General features: G+C 39.0%; 2 protein-coding genes across 2 annotated transcripts in view; both read right to left on the bottom strand.

Moving 5' to 3' along the window:
- Window positions 1-14,969, bottom strand: part of prkar2aa (protein kinase, cAMP-dependent, regulatory, type II, alpha A) — a 36,737-nt gene extending 21,768 nt beyond the window's left edge. Inside the window, exon 1 of the mRNA XM_017468342.3 lies at window positions 13,253-14,969. Coding sequence (XP_017323831.1) covers window positions 13,253-13,502 — 250 coding nt within the window. The 5' untranslated portion in view covers window positions 13,503-14,969. The remainder of the gene's footprint in view (window positions 1-13,252) is intronic.
- Window positions 14,970-19,698: 4,729 nt separating this feature from the next.
- The window catches only part of mgll (monoglyceride lipase), a 40,570-nt gene continuing 38,877 nt past the window's right edge, over window positions 19,699-21,391 (bottom strand). The window contains exon 8 of the mRNA XM_047155690.2: window positions 19,699-20,324. Coding sequence (XP_047011646.1) covers window positions 20,304-20,324 — 21 coding nt within the window. The 3' untranslated portion in view covers window positions 19,699-20,303. The remainder of the gene's footprint in view (window positions 20,325-21,391) is intronic.

Below are 21,391 nucleotides of genomic sequence, written 5' to 3'. Positions count from 1 at the left end.
GCAATCATTTGGATTTAGTGTCATTTGCAGTTGTTTTTTCACTTTTGAGTTGTTTATAGGCATCGTTTTAACTGCAGCCGTCGCTTTGAAGAGTTGCTTAGTCCATTCACATGGGGACTGAAGGGTCGGATTGAAGTTTAAATCACTGCTGGCTGTGCCAGAGACAGTATACCTTTGTTACTTCGAAAGTAGCATGAAATTACATTAGTGATTCCAATACACAAATATCCCTTTTAGATGGAAAGAAAACAGCATTAATACACCATTGTGCAAGTTTCTGTCTGAAAGGGTTATTTAAGCTTCTTATGTGGCTTTATAAAGAAAGAATTTGTTTATTAGAAGGGGGAAAAAAAATCATATTTTTGGTCATACACCTCAAGTCAACCGTTAACTATTTATAGCTTTTGAACACTGACTATTTTTAATCTATTTTACTATATACTTGGCCAGTTGCCCGTGACCACTTAATGTCAAACCCTGTGTGGATGAATATAACGTTTCAACAATGGAGCATGAACGTAGCAGCCTTTCCCTATCCTGTAAGCACTGACCTTACCACTAAGCTTTATGAGAATATAACCCTGATCTAAAGTTTATTTTAGTGTGACCTACACGGGCCCATACCCTTAACATTTTTGCAAACACTCATTCATAACGTTTATTATAAACCGACTTGAAAAATTCTCTGTCAATACACAATATAAACCGTCGTTATAAACAGAGCTTCACTCAGCGGTAGTAAAAAAACCAAAAAAAACAACCTGCATTCTCACACTTAAATCATTGTGTCATTGTTATAGTCTCTTTCAGCATGTTGCTATCTCGCAGACGAAACCCACGAGCTCTCTGCTACAAAAGTAGCCAGAACGCGGGCTCTGAACTGAGACGAGTGTGTGAAAGACAAATAACGACTGATGAGTTTGTCCTCTCTTCCTCATTCTACTGTTGCCACAGACAGAAAATAGGGAAGTACCAAAGTCCAGATTATTATCCTAGCACACACACGCACGCACGCACACAGGTAAGCACATTAAGAATGTGCTCTCTTTAACTGGCAGTAATTAAACGTTTTAGTTTTACAAAATTCAAAGTTCAGACATTTGAGAAACAATAGCTTCTGGATAGCAATACAATTACAAAAAACAACAACATTACAGTTACAATCTCGATTAGTTTTTCAATGATATTAAAATCAAGAACGGCGTCAATTCTGCATTTGCTTCTCCTTATTTACTGTGTCAATAACAAGTGTACAACATGACCATGTGAGTCTACAGGAGGGAGGAGAAAAAAAAAAAAAGGGGGAGAAACAACGACTAAGCTCAAATGGACAAAATGAATGAATATGATGAATGAGAGTCATGGCTGCACACACGGTCTCACTCGAGACTTGGTACACATTTAATCAAAATCGTATTTATCAAATGGCTTATGAGTCACTCTCAGCAGAACACATACATCCATAGTTAATTATTTATCCAGTTAATATTGCTAGTTCCCTTTTAGCTTTAAGGGGACACACTGCACACTTGGGACTCGAATATGATTAAAGTTTTATATATTCCAGAATACTGTGTTACAAATATGCCAGTAGGTCAGTAACTCAAAATGCAGACAAGCTGTCATATCACAGAAATCCTTTGATCTTTTGACTTGATAAATATACATATTGAGCCTTGCAAATTTGGTCAAAGAATCATGCTCTCATCTGAAGTCTAAGCTGAAAAAAAAAATCCAATCCTGATTCATATTTTATTAAGAATCATGAAGCCCTGATTCATGTAAATACTTTTGTGCCAAAATTAAAATGAACCATAAATCAGTAGCCGCCACTGCTGAAGTTTCATGCAACGACAAATAATCTGTTCAACTTCAAAAATATCAAGGCTGGCAAACACTACGGCTGTGTCTGAAGTCACATACTGACACTAGTTACTGCGTTCGATTCAGTACCTACTGCTTGGCTGCTGATAAAGTGCGTACTGATCAGTATAAGTGGTAAGCATGAATTCAATCTGGACCTACTACGCACTGCAGATTCTGACAGTTCTTCCGCGCCAGTCCCGTTGCCTTATGGGATAGTGCAGTATCCAGTGGTTCCATACTGCAGAACCTTCTGGAATCTTAAAGCAGTAGATGTTATTTATCCTTCCTGGATGAACTAGTTATTCCAGCCCCCTGTGACATTAAGTAAGAAACAGGAAAAGACGGTACAGCAGTTTGTGCCGAAGCGCTGCATTAAGTAGCTGTTAAAATACAAGCAATTAGTGTATACACATGAAACGCTTAGCAGAGTTGATCCTGCCCTGCTTCTTGTACGTCTACGGTCTCACCATCCACTCCTGGGGCAAGACAGAGAGTGTCTCAGACGCATGTGTCAAAATGACAACGTACGGCAGAGACAGTGTTAAACACTGCAGAACAGAGACAGCGGAAAACAATGACAGATTCAATTATTCAACTGGAGGCACCTTTGCTGTTAATCAACATAATTGACAAAACAAAGCAATGCTTGTGTATAATATTTCAGAAGTATTTTTCCCCCCCTCGCACTGCTGTTCCCTTTCCTTTACAATGACACGAAGGGGAAATACAGCTGACCAACAATTTTACACCATGATTCCCTCAACATTTTGGACGATACCAGTAAACACCACAGTGTATACACTATTAGACATTCAACTGCAGAAAAGAAAAAAAAAATAGGAGATTTGAATTTGTTTGTTAGAATGCTGAAGTAACAGGTTGGTTAAAAACGTATGACTTAAAAATAGTGCTGAAGATCTCAATTTGACCCATCGTTTTTGTAATTTAGGCCTCATTGATTAAATTGATCAAATTATTGATGTAATCTATAAGGAAATGTGTTTGATGCATCATTTCACAAATCAAAACAACAACAACAAAAAAGCTGCTGCATATTGCAGTAACACAGAACCTCAGCTCAATAATGGCAGGGCCGCCATCTCTTTGAAAGGATAAAATGCAGCAATTCTCTCTATTCTTAATTTTCAATACTGTCCCATTATGGCTGATTATCTGTCCATTATTATTTAAAATAAGCAGGGTTATATTTTCTCAGTTTAAATCGGTGGTAATCACTCACTGGTTACAGATGGAGTGCATTGAGATAAGGCTGGAAAATGTTGGAGTAAACCAGTGCTTCTCAAAGTGGGATTTATGAAGCATAACCAGGGGAGTCACTGATTTTTTTTTTTTTTTGTTACAGAAAATCATAATCCACCATTATTATATTCTTATTGGGTTCTTCAACAATTCAAAAACTAGTGAACCTATAAATAATTCCACTTGAACCGAATATCTTCTGTCAGTAAAAAAGGGCTCTAGGGCTCCAATAAATACCCAGAATATAACTGTACGTATTTTTAAATAAATAAGCCCAACACCCGAACGGTTGTATTATGTTCATAAAATAAATCTCTAATTTAAGTGATCCGTAAAATTGTAAATCCATTAAAAAAAAAAGTTTGAGAACCCCTGCTTTAACCAATGACCTGGATGTGAAATCAGGAAAGGACTACGCAACAGTTTGCTCCATTAAGCTGTTTCTTTTAAACATTTCTGTGCCGAAATGGCCAAAGTTTTCTCTCACAGTTGAAAAAGCGCAGTGTTGTGACAGCTGAAGCTTGCCTAATGAAACCCACATTGCCTGACCTGGTATGTAACAGAAGGAACCCGAAGAGGAAACCAAAGAGTTTCTTGATATAAAATGGTGAGAAAAGACTTCTCCTTGTGGGTTCATGTAAAAAAAAAACAAACAAAACAAAAAAAAACAAAAAACAAGCAAAAAAAAAAAACAGATACTCTCAACTTTTATCGTTGCTGTAAATTCAACAGATTTGGAAGATAATGAAAGGAGTTTCATTTAATAATTTTCAATTATTTATTATATAATTATAAAATATATCTTGTTTGAACTGCTGGGTCAAAGGGAACCTGGAGCATTTCATTCCAAGTTAACTTTTAAAAATAAAGAGCATCATGCCACTCTAAAGACAGGAACTAAGCATCACACAATTACCAACAAGCACACTGTTCTGCATGGTCGCATGAATAAAAGGCACAAACTTACACACCAGTGTACACAAACACCTTCTGTAGTTCGTCTCTGCATTTGTCAAAAGTTTCACACAAAACCTACCCAGAGGGGCTTCCTGCTTGAAATGCCACTCCCAGGATGGACTTTTTCTAGATTATTTGCATCGTTTTGTTCTCCAAGGCCAGTTTAAACTGGTTTTAGGCGCTGTTTTTAACATTATTACCTGCCACACTGTACAAGATTTCCATAACATCAACAACAAATTCTACACTGCAGTAATGTGTCCTCCATGTCAGATTATATATTATTGCTTTTATAACAACCAAGCTCTGCCTAAATCATTCAACAGCATGATCTTGGTTCACGTACAAAGTGTCACGTAAAGAGATACATTCTTCAAAGTGAGCTTGATGTAGTAAGAATATTTGTCTTCTGTCTATTAGCACTTACATTTTGCCACAGACACTACCTTATTAATAGTACAACTTTAGTGTGCTAGAGTATTCTTGGTTACTAGAACTGAAAAGTCCACCAAGATGTGCAATATTTTGAGGTTGCATGAATAAACAGAGACACAAAACAAGTCTACAGATCCCATAAAGAATTATTTGAAAGCTAGATCATCCACAATGTACAGTACAGCTATTTTGGGTGAATATCAGAAACTTGGGTTTACTTGTACACTGACAGTCTGTGTTCAAAACATTCCAGCATTAAGCTCTCCCAAGCTCTCGGTTGGCAAGGATCTGTTCAAAATACTCTGCATATTTGCTGAGTTCTGACTGCTTCAGGCAAAAAAAAAAAAACATGTACAAAAAAAAATAGAAAAAAAAAAGAAAAAAAAACCACTATGAAGAATTAATTTAGAGAATTTAAGAAGTCTCCAATTAAGAAGATTTGATTTGAGGGCTGCCTTCCGAGCACCTTTAACACTTCAAATGATCTACATAACGTTTTTATTATAACACAAGCCAACATTCCAAACTGACTGCAAGTCAAACACTGCTATAACAATTTCCACCACTCCCACTCGAATAGCTCTGCTGCCACGCTGCAGGTGACCCATGATCGTTCCATCCTCCGTTCAAGGTTCAACACTGGCTTATCTCACCTACTCTGCCTGGGCACAAGAGAAATCCATACTGCTGGACTGATTAGAGATCTCATTTACAGCCATACTGTAGAACATGTATTTTACAGCACTTACTTTATGTCTATAGTGCTTTGACTAAATCTTTGCAATGTGCTACCTTGAATTATCCGTACCAACACAATCACCCTTCACCAAACCTTTATGAACTGGCTGCAAACCATGTTCTTTTAAATCGGATTCAACTTCAGCATTTGAAAACAACATGCATTCGAAATTCGATCATGTTTTCTTCCACAATATGACCCATTTCCAAGTGAAACCAAATAATTGGGTTGGGTTTTTTTTCAACCAACCTTTAATTTGCATAAAAAGTAGGCATTTCAATTGGTTATCTTTTAAGCATTCCAGTGAATATCACATCATACATATGTATGCATGTATATAAATAAATAAATAAATAAATAAATAAAAGATTTTGTCTTTGAAGTGATCAGTAAAGATAAATCAATCAATTCACCAAGAACAGTCAATAAAAACAAAAACAATGAGTTTTGATTTCATTTAGTCTTCCAAGTGAGCAGCAGCATAGAGAAAAATACTCATGCACATATTAGATAATACTTCACCTGATTGTAATAAGATTAAGAGATTTACCCTTGCATGACAACAATCCATTTGCTATTCTGTCACTCATTATCTTAACACGCATGCTAATTGGCAAAAAGTTAACAGCATAATAACGTTGGGAACAAAACAACACGCTTGAAACAAAAAATCAGTTCGAAACTACATGTGCGAAGTATCAAAACAGCTTACGTTCTGCTTATGGGAAACAATTTCAGACAATTCGTTACATTTTTTCACACATTCAACACAGCTATACAGTACGTGAACATACGAGAAGGATTAAATGCTGGAAGCTTGCTTGTACCATTAATTACATTTCATAATTTTATCATCATGAAATGTGTGTGAGATGATGCTATCAGTGTGTTCTGTGTGCGTTAAGGATGTATCCCTTGGTGACAGGCTGTGCTGTCTCTATGACAACTCAAACATAGCAGCTAGTTATAATAGAACAATGAGACCTATATTGGAGAATGATGTCTAATCTGACACCAAACCTGATAATGAAAATTCAGATGAAAATTGGTAAGAAGAGGGCATCATTTCGATTACAAACTCATGTTGCCCAAACATTATAATATTAATAAAGAACGAGCTGGATGTGTTACTCCTGGCAAGTTTTGTCTTTTATGAGGATCTGTGACATTAATTGTTAAAATAACATACGACAGGGCATGCAGTGAAAGAAAGTTAATTAATTTCATATAGCAGCAGCAAATATATTTGTTCACGTTATATCACAGCAATTTGGCAACAATTACAATTTATTTCCTTAAGAATTACATGCCTTTCATTTTAGGTTTAGGACACTTCTTTCTAAATGTTAAATAAATATCACCATGATACATTCTTAGCCTTAGATTATGCAGAAGTCGCTGTGAATTAGTTGTTGCTATAGAAACAATAACCTATTAGAAGGTGTATATTAATATAAGCTTCTAATATGAATACAGCCAGCACTACCACCAGTTATATGGCTGTAGATTATATAACAAGTAGGTAAGAATCAGACTTTAAATGGTAAATGATCACCTGTTCATAGTAAAATGCATGTAATGAAAAAGAAGGTATTTATGAAAAGTATTAGACACAATCTAGACTTCCAGATGTTTCCACTCCAGGATACCTCATTAGTTAAACGTTTCAGTTAAACAGTGTCTGAAATGGAGCAGACAGGATTGTTTGTGGATTGACTGCTAAGCCCCAACTGTTGCACGCAGACCACCAGTGATGTTCATTTAATTGGCGTGTTTCTGCACATTTCTTGCAGCAAGCGGGTTATGCCACTTAACTGTCTTTTATTTAAAAAAAAAAAAAGCCTCTCAAAAGAACCCATGAGACAGAAAAAGAAAACTTTAATTATTATTTCCCTGGGCTGCTCATTTCAAGAAATTTTTTTTTCTGTGTACACTGAAGCTGCATCATTAAATTCTTACTTTATCTGTCTTTTAAACCAATCCCTCCAGGATTTCACCATCGCAGAAACGAATGAAAAAAAACAAGCAAACGCAAGCAAAATATAGATGTGACACGCATTCAGCCAAAACCCACCGATTCACGTGTCGAACGCAAGTACAGCAAAAAGGTCTCATTCACCAACAAACATCGCTGCCAAAAAGACCGTGCAAGACAATTACATTCTATTGCGATTTTGCCAGTTTAAGTAGTTTTCCACAAAAAAACCCCCACAAAAACCTAGCAAATTTTGAAGAAAAAAAAGAGGGGAAAAAAGGCTGCAGCAAAATCAAGTGTTTTTGGCTACAACAGTCGCAAAAAAACGCGTGAAATGCCGTACGGTCTGTTAAATGGCTTCAAAACAACCATTTAGACTAAACAGACTAAAAACAAATCCAAACAATAACTCCTTCATTCTATTTCAAACATAATAGTTGACGTTTGCTCAAAAACCCAAGTGTTGCTTTAAGGAACAGAGTTGGATGAATCAGTAGCCTGTGTGCCAGGAACAAGAAGAAGACTTCGAGTCCAGGCTAGTAGTTTTTACATCGTTAAAACAGTTATTCACAAAACAAACGGACAAAAAGAGTTTTCACTTGGTATGTAGCTATTTTTAAGCAACATGGTAATAGTTTCTGTCAGATGCACAATGTTTCAGAGAAATGAATGGTGCTTCTCTGTGTATATAACATCTCTAAACATCTTCATATATATATATATATATATATATATATATATATATATATATATATATATATATATATATATATATATATATATATATATATATAAAAAAAAAATCACTGAACATTTTAAACCAACATGGAAACCTGCTGGACAGGGATGACATGCCATCTATAGGATGTAGCATTTAATGTCCTAGATGTACATTACGAACGCAGGCGAGTATGTAAACAATCACACTTGTGTTTCCAGCCACCTACATACACATGGACGCAATCATGCATCGATCAAAAACCAAGGGCCTGTACCTGGAAGCTAGTTGAACAAACTTAGGGCTACGGGATTAGTTTCAAGGTGACAAAACCAAACCAATCAGGCTTTATTGGTTCCATGATGCTGGTTATCAACATAATTGTTCAACTCAGGCTTTAATCCTTAAGCTATGATTGGTCCACGAGATCGTGCACATCAACGCGTGACATCAGCACTGAACAGCCAATAGCATTCAACATGAGGGGAAAAAAAATAATTAAAAAAATCAGGTGCGCATACTTCCGGCTGAAAAGCAAGAAATTATTTTGCGGAATTATGAGGAATTTAAACCTACACTAACCGCAAAAAGCAACACTGTGGTGGCTGCCAAACCATTGCTGATTATGTAAATGCATAAGTTTACTTTTATAGGCTCACAATGAGAATAAACGGATGGAAAACTTATAACCAACACTTTTCATATCATTTCATTGAATATAAATGTAAATTGTTTTAATTAAATGTTTCTCTCCGAACTGCTCTTCTTACAGTTGCATCACTTATATGTCACTTTGCTCACAACTGATTGGTTCAAGTCTTAACCAGACCATAACCTGCCACGAAGCAGGCTAGCCATGAAGCGCGAGTTACTATGGCTATGAACACCCGTAAAAGCCGAGCCACTTTCACGGTACCCAAAACCCAGGGTTGGCACAAACTAAACCTAAACTTACTTGGCTAGCCACCTAAACCAGCTTCATGGTACAGGCCCCAGGCCTAAAAAGGCTGTGGCCCCGTTCACACCTGGCAATAACATGCATCTTGGGCAATAATGCAGTCAATCTGTTGGCCCTTTGTTACTTTCCGAGGTGCAACGAGACACATTTGCGTTCACATGCAAATGTTACGTGATCATATTCGTCCCAGACCACCACCGAATGTGATTCGAATGATCGCATTTGACCCTGTTCACACCTGTACTTAGTGTTGTCCACTTATAATCCCATAACCCAGGATGCATGTTAATGTCATGAGTAAATGGGGCCTATGTTTTTTTTCCACTTGACTAAAAATACCCCGATGCATAAAAGGTTTTTTAACCAAATGTTTTTTTTTGTTTGTTTGTTTGTTTTTTAAGTACCAGAGTAGCATGAGGCAATCGATAAAGATATTCTCAATGGTGCAAACTGCTGAAAAGTTCTGGGCAACAGTCCAACGTTCTGGAGTGTTCTCAGGAATTACAGCTACAGTCTGCCATCCAGACCAGGTGGGTGCTGTTATACGATGAGAAGAGCTTTTAATTGACGTTAACACCATACACACCCAAATGTTTTGCAGTATTCAGTATTTCATACTAATGGATATGAAGGATAAACATTACAAGCACATGTACTGAACAGTACAGAAGGCAAAATGTGTTTTTAAAAAAATAAAAGAAAGAAAAAGCCAAGAAAACACCAACTTGGCCAAAAGCTCATTCATTCATTCATCATCAGCAACTGGATTTTTATCTTCAGTAACAGCTTTATGCAGGGTCACAGCTGGCCAGATGTTCTAAGACGGAGAATGACAAACAGAAGGATTCATGTGTGTGGACTGATTTGGTTGTATATGAACTCTCCGTTCACAGTGATGTTTGTAGCGGCGGATTCAAGAGCAGTACAGCATGCATCATATACTCCACATGAGGGTGTAATAATAAATCAGAGAGAGAATTAAACTGCAAACACATTATCAAAAAAAAAAATTACAGACCACACAGTTGCATCATGAAACAACATGAATAACTTGGCACATTCATTACACCTGCAAAACAGCAATGGTCAGTGTTTTCTCATCCACATGAAAACAGTGAAAAGAATTGAAAAAATTCTCCACCTTGAAGTCAGGTTTTGAAAAGCTTCGTTTTCAGTGACCCAAAACACTGTGCATGTGTGTGTGGGCTGGAGGCCAAAATACAGAGGGAAAAAAATGTTTTCAAAAATATCCAAATGCAGGTGGAAGGGGCCAAAGCAGTTCACCCTCTCCAACTCAAAACAGTTGATGAATGGTGGTTAGGTGTTGTCTTCACTTCTTTCGCATAAGGTTCACAGTCATCGCGTCTTTTTGCTATATTTTTTTTTTGCTTATTTATCCTTGCACCACATCAGTACTGCCATCTCTGGCCTTATCTTCCGACCTTGCTTTCAGACTTCTCTCTGGTGTGTACAAACGTAATGTTTGAGTTAATGTAATGAGTTACTCAATAATGGGTGTGTTGGACCAAAGATGCATCTTTAAAGGGAACCCCGATTATGAAGACTTGTATGGCTTATTAGATTAAATCTGACATCTGCTATATAAATCCTCTATACAAAAACACTCTAAATGTCAGTTTTAAAAAAATAAATAAATAAATAAAAATAAAACAACTAAAAATAATAATAAAAATCCTTGCACTCGTAGGCCACCATTGCTGTTTACGTTGCAATGCATTCTGAGTAGTGATGTCAAATGGTTGCAACGGTCTTGATTCTCCAGCGACATAAACACGTCTTCAGCCTTTACAATTTGAACCCCAGCGTAACTTAAGCGAGGAAGCTAACATAGAAGACATTACTCAAAATGTACATCAAAATGAAGACGATCAGAGAGGTGTGGAGGCGAGAGCGGGGCAAAATCTATGGTGTCTGTGTAGCAACTGTATGTCTACGCCAACTGAGCGCGTTTGTTGTTCAAGGTAAGCATATGGATTAAACCAACATTTTATGATGAAATGTATTCTAATATAAATAAATTTAGAGATCACCGGCCATTATCTCTCCGTCATATACTTTATCCTGTTAAAATTCCAATGGCCTGTCAGCGTGCTGTCGCCATGTTATGAGCAAATCTATGCAATCTACACAGCTTGTGCGTACGAAGGTACTCATATCTTTGGAAAGCTAAGATTCTTGTGATTCAATTGAGATAAACCGTTTTGAGATACAATCACAACAGCAGCTACAATCAATGTCTCGGTCAGACTGACCACTGATATATAAACACACACTTACGAAACGGAGGCGACGCACCTCATATGAAGCCTCGTAGTAATCCACTGATCCATAACATTCTGACAAAAAGTCTTGTTACACTGACAAAGGTCCAAACAATACAATTATGTAAACATGTTTAGTCCACCTTTAAAAAGAGACCAAACCTATGCATGTGCTCCAAATGGTTCAAGAACAGCTATAATTTTACTTCAGGTATGCCTTGGCTAGGCGTTTTAGGTCAATTTTACAGGAGCTTTACGTTATGAGAATATACAGGAAAAAAAAACGCACTAACAAGATGCTTAAGGGTTTGAATATTTACAGATATCCCCCTGTATCACAGCACACAAGAAGTAGAAAATTACAGCCAAAAGTGGCATAGTGTGGTGTTCTTGTCCTGCTGCGGGGGCTAGTAGCTAATTCTTTTGAGCGCTCAAGTGCAACCATTTTACGTCATCGACTCGGAGTACTGCGCATGTCACGTAATGGTGGCCTCCGTAGGTTAAAATATGTATTAAATATTAAGGATTTTTAAAGTAATGAACATATTTCATGTGTTTCTAATGACACATTTTAGTAGGAGAGGGCGATTATTGTGTGTTAAGGCCTACAAGTTTCAATTTTCATGATCAGTGTGTCGGAAGACACTTTGCTGTTCAGCTTTTGAGAAAGTTTAAGCCTGCAACACCCTGCAACAGCAGTGACATAACAAACCAGCCAGAAGCCATTTAGTTTCAACTTGAGCTGGCAAAAAAGTTGAGCGGCGTTTAAACGGTATACAAATGAGAAGGGAAACTATGTGGTTACTACCAATGCGCATCACGAGAGACGGTAGTACAGGTCTACACAGAGAAATATTATGCATGTTTTCTGGTTCCAGATATTTGTTCTTACTCACAGCTGCCGAGTCGGTCAGTGATACTCGTCCTGCTGCTACGGCCTTGATGTGTTTGATTTATCCAGAATAGCACAGAGCTGGTGTTATCACTGATCTATTTGGGAACATCAAACACTTTAAGCCTGTCAAATATTCTCTATATTATCCTGGGCCATAACTACTACCCCCCCAACCCCCCAAAAAAAAACCTCCTGTGATGACTGTTCCACTAAGCACCACTAACCTGAGACAGATCCCCAAGATTTCCTTGAGAACTGGGATTATTGTCTATGTTCTGAAAGATGCAGGGTCTTTCATCTAGATTTAAGATGCCTCTAAAGACGCTGACTAGAGATCGATGCGCTAGTAACTGTGCCTAGATTTCTAACAACAAATCTGAATTTACCAATATGCTAATAAACAAACCCACCCGGGTTAAGTTCCCTTACCTTAATACATCACCTGATTCAAAATGATGCTAATGCGAGCAATTAACACAGTGAAACTGGAGCTACATGATGAGCAAACAGAAACATGAAAGAGAATACGGGGTACTCTGATGTAGACCGAGCGCTTGTTTCACCATTGTGAAAAAACAGGTTCGCGTTTTCAATGACCAGATCACATCCATTCACAGACCTGCACATCTAAAAAGCCATTCTACTGTCAAATATCCCATCGGTACACTTAATAAACATGGTCAAAACACAGATGTGTCTGTATTAATGGTTTAACGGTCAATTGTGTGTCCGATGTCTACGCGTTAATGAACGGCTTGAGCGCTGAACACCCCCCACCACACACACACACACACACACACACCGCCCATCACTCCATTGAATGACAGAACACAATGGCATCTGTGCATATCGGCTTTGCCCATTCGTAATGGCTGTGTGATTACACAGAATACTTGACGCATTTTGTCTATATAAATAAGTGTCAAGTGCAGAACTGCATAAACCAGCAGCTGGAGCATGATTATGAAATAGGTGGTGCCATGTAGACCGAACAGTTCTTTGGTTGGTTCTAGCTTTCAACAGGTTCTAGAGATTCTACTAACTGTAACCAACACCATGGAGCTCTACTTAGACCCTTTAAGGGTTCTTCCAGTGGGACAAAGCAGACTCCTTTAGGGTGCTATATGGAACCATATTTTGGGCAAACCATATTTGTTTAGTACTTACGCTCAAAGTCAGAATCATCGTCGTCGTCATCTTCGCCATTAGACTCTGTCTGCATGGGCTCGCCATCAAACATCACTCCCTTTCCGCCGGATTTGGCAGTGGCCCCGGATCCATCTTGACTCCTCGTGTCTCTGAGCCGGGTGAAATACTGCACGGCGAACTCGACCAGATCCGGAGGCCTCTGGCGCAGCACCTCCACTGTGTAACCCTGCAGAAGCTCGGTCAGACCTGCCGGGATCTCAATACTCATGGCTGGATGGTGACGCCGATATCCTGATATCCGACTATATAATTATTTCTGTAAATTCTGGACTGTGGTACAAAAATATAAATATACTTCTTATCAGTCAATAAACGCTTGCTGTCAAAAGGAGCACGTAACAAATTAGGGGATATTTCTCTAGGTCTCAAAAAGGGTGGAATAACATATATCCCGTATCCCGCTGAGGAATTAACAGGACATACAGTGAGGTGTCACGAGGTAGGCCTACAAAAGATAAAGGCTTCAGAAAATTTCAGTGAGAAAAATTTAACTAGTTCACATACATGCCAGTAGCCCAGGTTAAGTATGACAATCATATAGTTTACTTCTTGGTACCAAAAAAAGGTTAAATAATTTCTCTGGCATAAAAATATATTAATTTGAACTGTTTGGTTCCAGGTGTTTATAACCCTCAAGGATTAGCTTTCAAGGCCAGTGGATTACCTACCGGCGTGTTGTTTATTTATACGTGAAATGCTTTATTTCAGTATCAATCAGGTACAAACTGCACTGAGGGGAGTTTAAGAGTTAAAAAAAAAAATTACAAAGTAACTAACCACGTGTCTGGGTTTTATATATTTGGCGGTTCCCCTAAACAAGTGGCTCCTTTCGCTGATGTCAAGAACCTGCAAGTAAACACCCGTCTTATCTCAGCTCACTGATAGTAAACGCTCGGTTTTTACTGTTCTTTGCACTTTGGACTTCGTTTTTCTTTCCTGCCTGTCAGTGTATCAACTAAAGAGGTTTTTTTTTTTAAATATATAGATACAGGAACACAAAAAAATGTTCGCTAATGTTACAGAGTTTGAAGAAGCTCAGCAGAGGTAGCTATGTTGTACAGTTGCCTTGTAAAAGTGGCCACCCAAGCTTAGCCTTTGCAAACGCGGCTGAAGGGCTGAAGCTAGCTAATGTTAGCTAGAGCTACAGAGAGAGAGAGAGAGAGAGAGAGAGAGAGAGAGAGAAGCAGGGAGGGTGGGACACAGGGTGACAGATAGCTAGTTAGCTCGTCCTCACAAGCTGGTCAGTCTCTGTGTTCAAACCGTGCAGTCCAGTGAACACGCCAGTGAAAACGCCCCATAAACGATAACTAGCTCTCAATTGCACAACCGGTCAGCTAAGTACCGCTAACAACAACCTTCCACAAGCCAGAGAACGGGAAATGGTGACGAGCTTCCCCGGCAGAGGTGAACGCTAGGCCGGCTAGCTAAACTAGCCGAGCGAATCCAACCACGAAAATCTGCAGAAAACTCGGTCCTCTTGTGTCAATCCTGATTTTCTTTTTTTCAGCGCTGCACTCCGCGGTAGAAAGGTTTGCACGTCAAAAACAGACTTCCTCCTTATTTTAATGGGGAAAACAAAAAAAAGAAACGTATATATATTTTTCCCGTATTGCCCGTTTCTGTCTCTCGACGAGGATCTCTCTACTCCACGAGCCGCTCTTTAGGGGGTGTGGCCACACCGACATACTTAGAGAGCGAACGACGCGTTCAGCTCTGATTGACATCGAAATTGACCAATCAGGTGGCTTGTAGAAGTGTCACTCGAATCCGTCGGGAGAATGGGCGTGGCTGTGAGAATTTAGGAGAGCAGTCATAAAAAAAATGACAGCTTGTGCTACACTGGATTACACCTCAGGTCCTAGTCTTGGAGTACCCACTGTCTTAGTGGTTTCCCCGACGAAAACAGTTAATTAACAGCCCTTCCTTAGTTGTGAGAGTGTTATAACAGTAAAATATGTAGAACACGGGATACCCTAGGACCAGGGTTGGGAACCTGATCTGTGTTGCATTCTAACTAACTAATATCACTGGAAGGTTTTAGAAACTAGAGCTGTACTTTAAAAAGAAGAGGGAAGTGAGTTCTTCAGGTTCTGCTCCTTCAAGTAATATATTATATATGTGAAAGAAGTACATTCTATAAACAAATTAAAACATGTATAACAATTTTTAGCCATTTCTTATTACTTAGGCCAGGGGTTCCCAAACTTTTCCAGGGCAAGGTCCCCCAAATGGCATTAACATTTGACCCTTTTGCAAGATGTCTTTAAAGCACATTAAAAATACAGACTTCTGAATATATCCCCCCCTTTTTTTTTTAATTAATAATTACATCTTACATCTCTACATTACATTATATTAGGAAGTGATTGTGTGTGGTTGTCTAAGAGTGAGAATTTATTTTTCACACCAAATTGTTGAGGCCCCCTGGGCGCCCTCTGGCGGCCCCCACTTTGAAAACCACTGACTTAGGCTACCTGAAAGTTCTGATTTGTGAGGCAAAATCTGTTAAGAAAAGATCGAATTTGGCTTGCACCGGAACATGTATTTATGTATATTATTATGTATTTACTCATTAAATCATAATATTCACTGTGTGCTCAATATCATTCATTCATTCATCTTTAGTAAGCACTTTATCCTGGTAAGGGCCACGGGGTGGATCTGAAGCCAAACCCGGGAACACCATGCACAAGACAGGAATACACCCACTCCCATCACAATGCATCTTACACGCAGACACACGCACGCACGCACGCACTGCATCTTTCTCACACACACGTAGACACACGCACACATGCACACACACATTCACAAATAGGTGCAATTTATAGTAACCAATCCAACTACTTGACATGTTTTTGTGAGGAAACCCACACAGGCATGGGGAAAGCATGTGAAACTCCTACAGACAGTAACCTGATCTCAAGATTAAATGAGGGACCCTGGAGCTTTGAGACAACAGCCCTCCCTGACTGGTGGACCTGACATGATCTGGGCATATGTAGGTTTTTAGTCGTGGTGTCAAATTCAGGGAAAGAGCACAGTGGGAGCAGGGGGCATCACTTCAGAATGCATACATACCTTATAGTGAATAGTGAAACTAGTTTAAGGTTTCCCACAAAAGTACAAGTCTCACAAAGATTTGCACATAGCCCATAAATTCATGAAACATCCATGATAAAGTTGTGTCACCACCTAATTATTTATTGAATAAAGTCAGATTGGCAGAATATCTCATTTGTTCCTTGGTGCGAAATGAACATCTGCTTAATGACATTACTGTTGCCTTCTCTGTTGTTCCTAATACCCCATGGATTTGATTAAAGCACCTACAACACAACAATCTGAATCAACATGAGCTAGACATGATTCATTAAATCTGTATGAAATGCAGAAGTAATAAACCTCAGAGGTGTGATTTAAGGTTACGGTTGGGGTGGTAATCAAGGTACCAAGGCTCATTTTAACACTGACAGCTGGCACCCTGTGACATCTCTGTGGTTGCTAGCCCCCTGGACCTGAACAGTTATATATATTGCTCTGTCTACAGTCTACAAGTGAATCATTTAATGAGAAAGCATTTTGTTAAGTTCTCATAAGTACACTCTTAGTAAAAGGGTTCTGTATGGGATCACTGGATAATCAAGGGTTCTTAGCTTCCAACAAAGAAAGGTTATATTTAGAACTCTTTGTGATAGGGAGACACTGTTGTTGGGTTCTACATAGAAAAGGTACCCAATAGAGGGACAACCAAAGAACCCAAAGAACTCAAGGAGGTGACTCGATTCTTGGATTAATATGTCATCTGTCTACAGCAAAATAAGCTTCCCATCGCAACTATTTCCTCTGGAGATATCTAGAAAGGCTCATTGGCCCAGTTTAGCTCAGGAGTACACTTACGCCACAGTTGCTGGATTTCCCTATTGCGCGTTGCGCTATTTTCAGGCCTCCTCATTTCGAGGCCAGAGGTAAAGCTGCGTTGCCATAGCCACCAACTTGAACCTGCCTATAAATTCTCTCTATGGCTCTTTTTACAGATCCAAGCGCCCCCTTGTGGGTTAACAATGCATGGGGATAAATCCCCAAATTGCTCCTGATTGGTCATATAGGCAAGGGGCGGATACAAGCTGTCTGACGGGCAGGGGTGAATACATAAAAAGGGCACCTTCTACATGCAGTGGGGCTTCAATGGAAAGACACCCAACTGAGCACTTCATCATGTTTTCTCACACTTGGGGCACCCTAGACGGCACTCCATTATGTTTTCTCGCACATAAAGGCACCCTAAAGGGCATTTTATCTACAGTAACGGGGCATTTTTTTGGTAACCAAGCATTTATTCATATTACAACACGATAAGATGTTGTTAAACCATGTAAACCAGGATTATAATCACATTCCTGAATATTCTTTTCTATTCTACTGAATTCTTGAATCTGATTGGTCTGAAGGTGTTTTATGGTGGACGCGCCACATAAACTAAGCCTACTACTAAGCGGATGAAAAAAGTTGTTATTTAATAAAGATGTGCAATAATTTATATATGATGAAGCTTTCTGTTAGGAGATGTTTATTTACATTTATGGAAGGAGTCTTCAGTGTCGATGCATTGTAAAGGTCAGCAAGTTTTTCACTTTTCATGAAAGAGTAGTTTGCACATTCCAGTGTCTCAGTACCATGACAAGTGATCACAAGGACTAACATGTCTTGTGTATGTTCCACAGCACTAAATGTAACTACATTATATAACTAAAAGTTTGTGGACACCTGACCATCACACCCATATTTGGGTTTTTACCAAACTGGTGCTGATTGTTTACAGATGTTGGTGTGGAAGAACTTCCACTACTGAACACCTTTGGGGTGAATTGGACACACCAGGCCTCCTTGTCTGAATTCAATGCCCAACCTCACTAATGTTCTTGTAGATGAATGGAAATCCCCTCAGCCACACTCCAAAATCTAGTGGAAAGACTTCCCAGAAGAGTGAAAGTTATATTAACAATTAACAAAGGGGGACCAGCTCCAGATTAATGCCATGGTTTTGTTAAACGGATGTTCAACAAGGACATCTGGTTGTGATGGTCAAGTGTCCACATACTTTTGCCATCTGAATAATGTGTAAATGGTTCAAATGTGTCACTTCAGGGTGTGCTGTTATAGGACACTAGTCAACTTCAGGCTGGTAAGAGTAACTCTGATTCCAGTCAGGCAGCATCACACCACCCTGTTGTTGATTATTTTCCTATAACAGCACCACACAAAGGGTTTTATTTTTATATAATTCATTCACAAATGCTAGTGTTGCTTTGAGTGAATCAAAATGAATAGTCACTGAACAGCGTTAATCAAATAAGATCAGTGCTAATTAGCGGCAAGTGTTTTGTTTGATTGAGTTGTATATTTAAATCTAGTCATACAAGAGAACATCCAGATGAAGGATAGACCTATTACAGATTTAGGGCAGGCCATCAGTCATAGAAAACTGGAGCAGTTGTATTATCAAGGGACACATGGGAATCACACATAACCATTATAAATGTACCTTGAAATAGTAATCCCACAAAGGCTCTGAAAATACATTAACACCATGCCATCTTGGAAGCAAAATGTGGACAGAACAATTCCCATAACACGGAAGGACAAAACTGTAAGTTTCCTTAGACTATTAAAAAAACTACACACTGAGTTAACCAGTTTACTAGGTATTACTTACCTCTACACTTATTGGTCTATTTATGTAACACTACCATGTAGGTACTTATTTATTTTCCCAGCTAACAGTGGTTTCCAGAATGTTCTGAAATATTTGTTTTTGGTTCCTAAAATAGTGCTTAGTTCCAGTTTGGTTTTACAGGACAATTTTCTTAACAGAAATTCGAGTTTCATTGAGCATTATGGTTCAAAGAAAGTTCCTCTAACGTTCCCCAAACTTTTAAAATAATCCGCAATGTTTCAGAGAATGCTCCTCTAAACATCTGGTGACGTTTTAAAATCACATTTCAACCACTCAGGAACCTTAGAACCTTTCATAAATGGGGAATTTGAACCCAGAACGTTAGTTTATATGCAAAAAAAAAAAAAGAAGCTTAAACGCAACCTTTTGCAAACTTTGGCAATAATTTGCTAACCTATTTGGTAAACATCCTGTTATGAAAGAACGTTAAGAGAACATTCCGAGAAGGTTAGTCTTTTGTAAACAGTGGAGAGAATGTTTTATTTTTAGGTTTCTGGAAGTATTGAGAACAACGAAAGCTAAATATTTGCTAAACAAAAAAGAATGTTCACAGAACATAATGAAATGGTTCCCCCAACACCCCCCCCCCCTCATATATCAGCAGGTATCTTGGATGTATAAGCCCCTCCCCTGCCCCCATGCTAAAAAAAAACAATAGAAACCCTCATAGAATTTGTAATAGTTTTAATGGTAATTGCATTGGTTTTAATGGAAACTGTAATGGTCCCTGAGAGTCTCTACTGGTAATTTGTTGGCTTCTATTGGTGGCTTGTTATATCCAGTGGATTGCATTAAGGGCCAATAATGGTAATTGTAATGGTTTTAATGGTTACCTTATGTACCTTATGGTATTTGTGGTAGAAATTGTGATGGTTTCTATTCATTCAGGAGTTACACAAATTAAAAGTACAGTACCAAGGCGCCACCTACTGTTTATTATATGAAACTGCAAACAAATGACCCAGCTCTTCAGGCTCTGTTTCCCAGCCAACCTAGTTATCATTTCGTAATGCTTTTAAGAATAGACATTGTCACAAAGCAAATATATATTTATAGTGGATAAGAGTCCTGGGATGAGGACCGGACAGTCTTCATGATTACAGCAGCAGTTGTTGGGTATACAGTATCCAAATGAGGTTATCCACAGAAGCAAGGGTGAGTCTTGGGCATAAATTGTTTTTGGGACGTGGACAGCTTTAGGGTATTCATGTGGGATCATCCATAGCAGCAGAATGTTAGTCATTAGTGCAGACGTTCCAAGCAGCAAAAGCATCAGGATGAACTGGACAGGTCCTGAGGGTGAGAGGAGCCACAAAGGAAGTGTGTCAGAATTAGGCACGGCCATCACGTCAGGCAGCAGGAGTACATGAACAGCTCAACAGTGAGAACCGATTATTACATTACATTTACATTTATTCATTTAGCAGATGCTTTTATCCAAAACGATGTAAAAATTAGGAAGTATAAGTACATTTTTATCTCTTATACAGTGATTTAAAAAGGTACACAGTGAGAGAGTGCAAGCAGGGACTCCAGCAGGTCTAGCTAAGACAGGATAACTAAGAGAGATGGCCAGAAGTTCCATTCATCCATTCGTACTGTTTATCCTACACAGGGTTGCAGGGAACCTGGAGCCTAACGCAGGAAACTGGGGACACCCTGGACAAGGTGCCAACCCACTGCAGGGCACAATCAGACACACATTCACACACTACGGACAATTTGGAAATGCCAGTCAGCCTACAGAGCATGTATTTGGACTTTGGGAGGAAACTGGAGTACCTGGAGGAAACCCCCAAAGCACAGGGAGAACATAAAAACTCCACACACACAGGGTGTAGGTGGGATTCGAACCCCCAACCATGGAGGTGCGAGGCAAACATTCTAACCAATAAGCCTCGGTGCTGCCACAGCAAGTAGTTAATACAAGCATTAGGGAACCCTGGAATATAAAGGTTCCACCATTCCTCCATCAACAAACCGGTGTGACTGTGTAAAACATCCCAGGAACTTTTTATGCCCATGAACCCCTCGGGTTGGCACCTTTGCCTAACCAAAAGCCTGATTAAACAAACAGGATTTCAACCTAGACTTCGACCAAACAATAACTGGAAGGCCATTTCATAACTGGTGTAAAGTATGCTTTGGAATTAAACTCTCTGAAGTTTTGGTGAACACTAGACCAGTGTTTCTCAACTCCAGCGCTCAGGACCCACAGGCCTGTTTCTAGTTTTCCTAACTCCCATCACACCTGCTCCAGTGCACGAACTATTTCTGTGAGCTGTCCCAGGTGTGTATTGAGCAGGAAAGCCTTGACACTGTATAGAGCAGTAACTACAAGTTAAAAGAAATTGAATAAT

Source organism: Ictalurus punctatus, chromosome 5 (genome assembly GCF_001660625.3).
Source record: "Ictalurus punctatus breed USDA103 chromosome 5, Coco_2.0, whole genome shotgun sequence".
Classification (NCBI taxonomy): domain Eukaryota; kingdom Metazoa; phylum Chordata; class Actinopteri; order Siluriformes; family Ictaluridae; genus Ictalurus; species Ictalurus punctatus.
The sequence above is the reverse complement of the archived record's forward strand: the minus strand, read 5'-3'. Positions and strand labels throughout refer to the sequence as shown.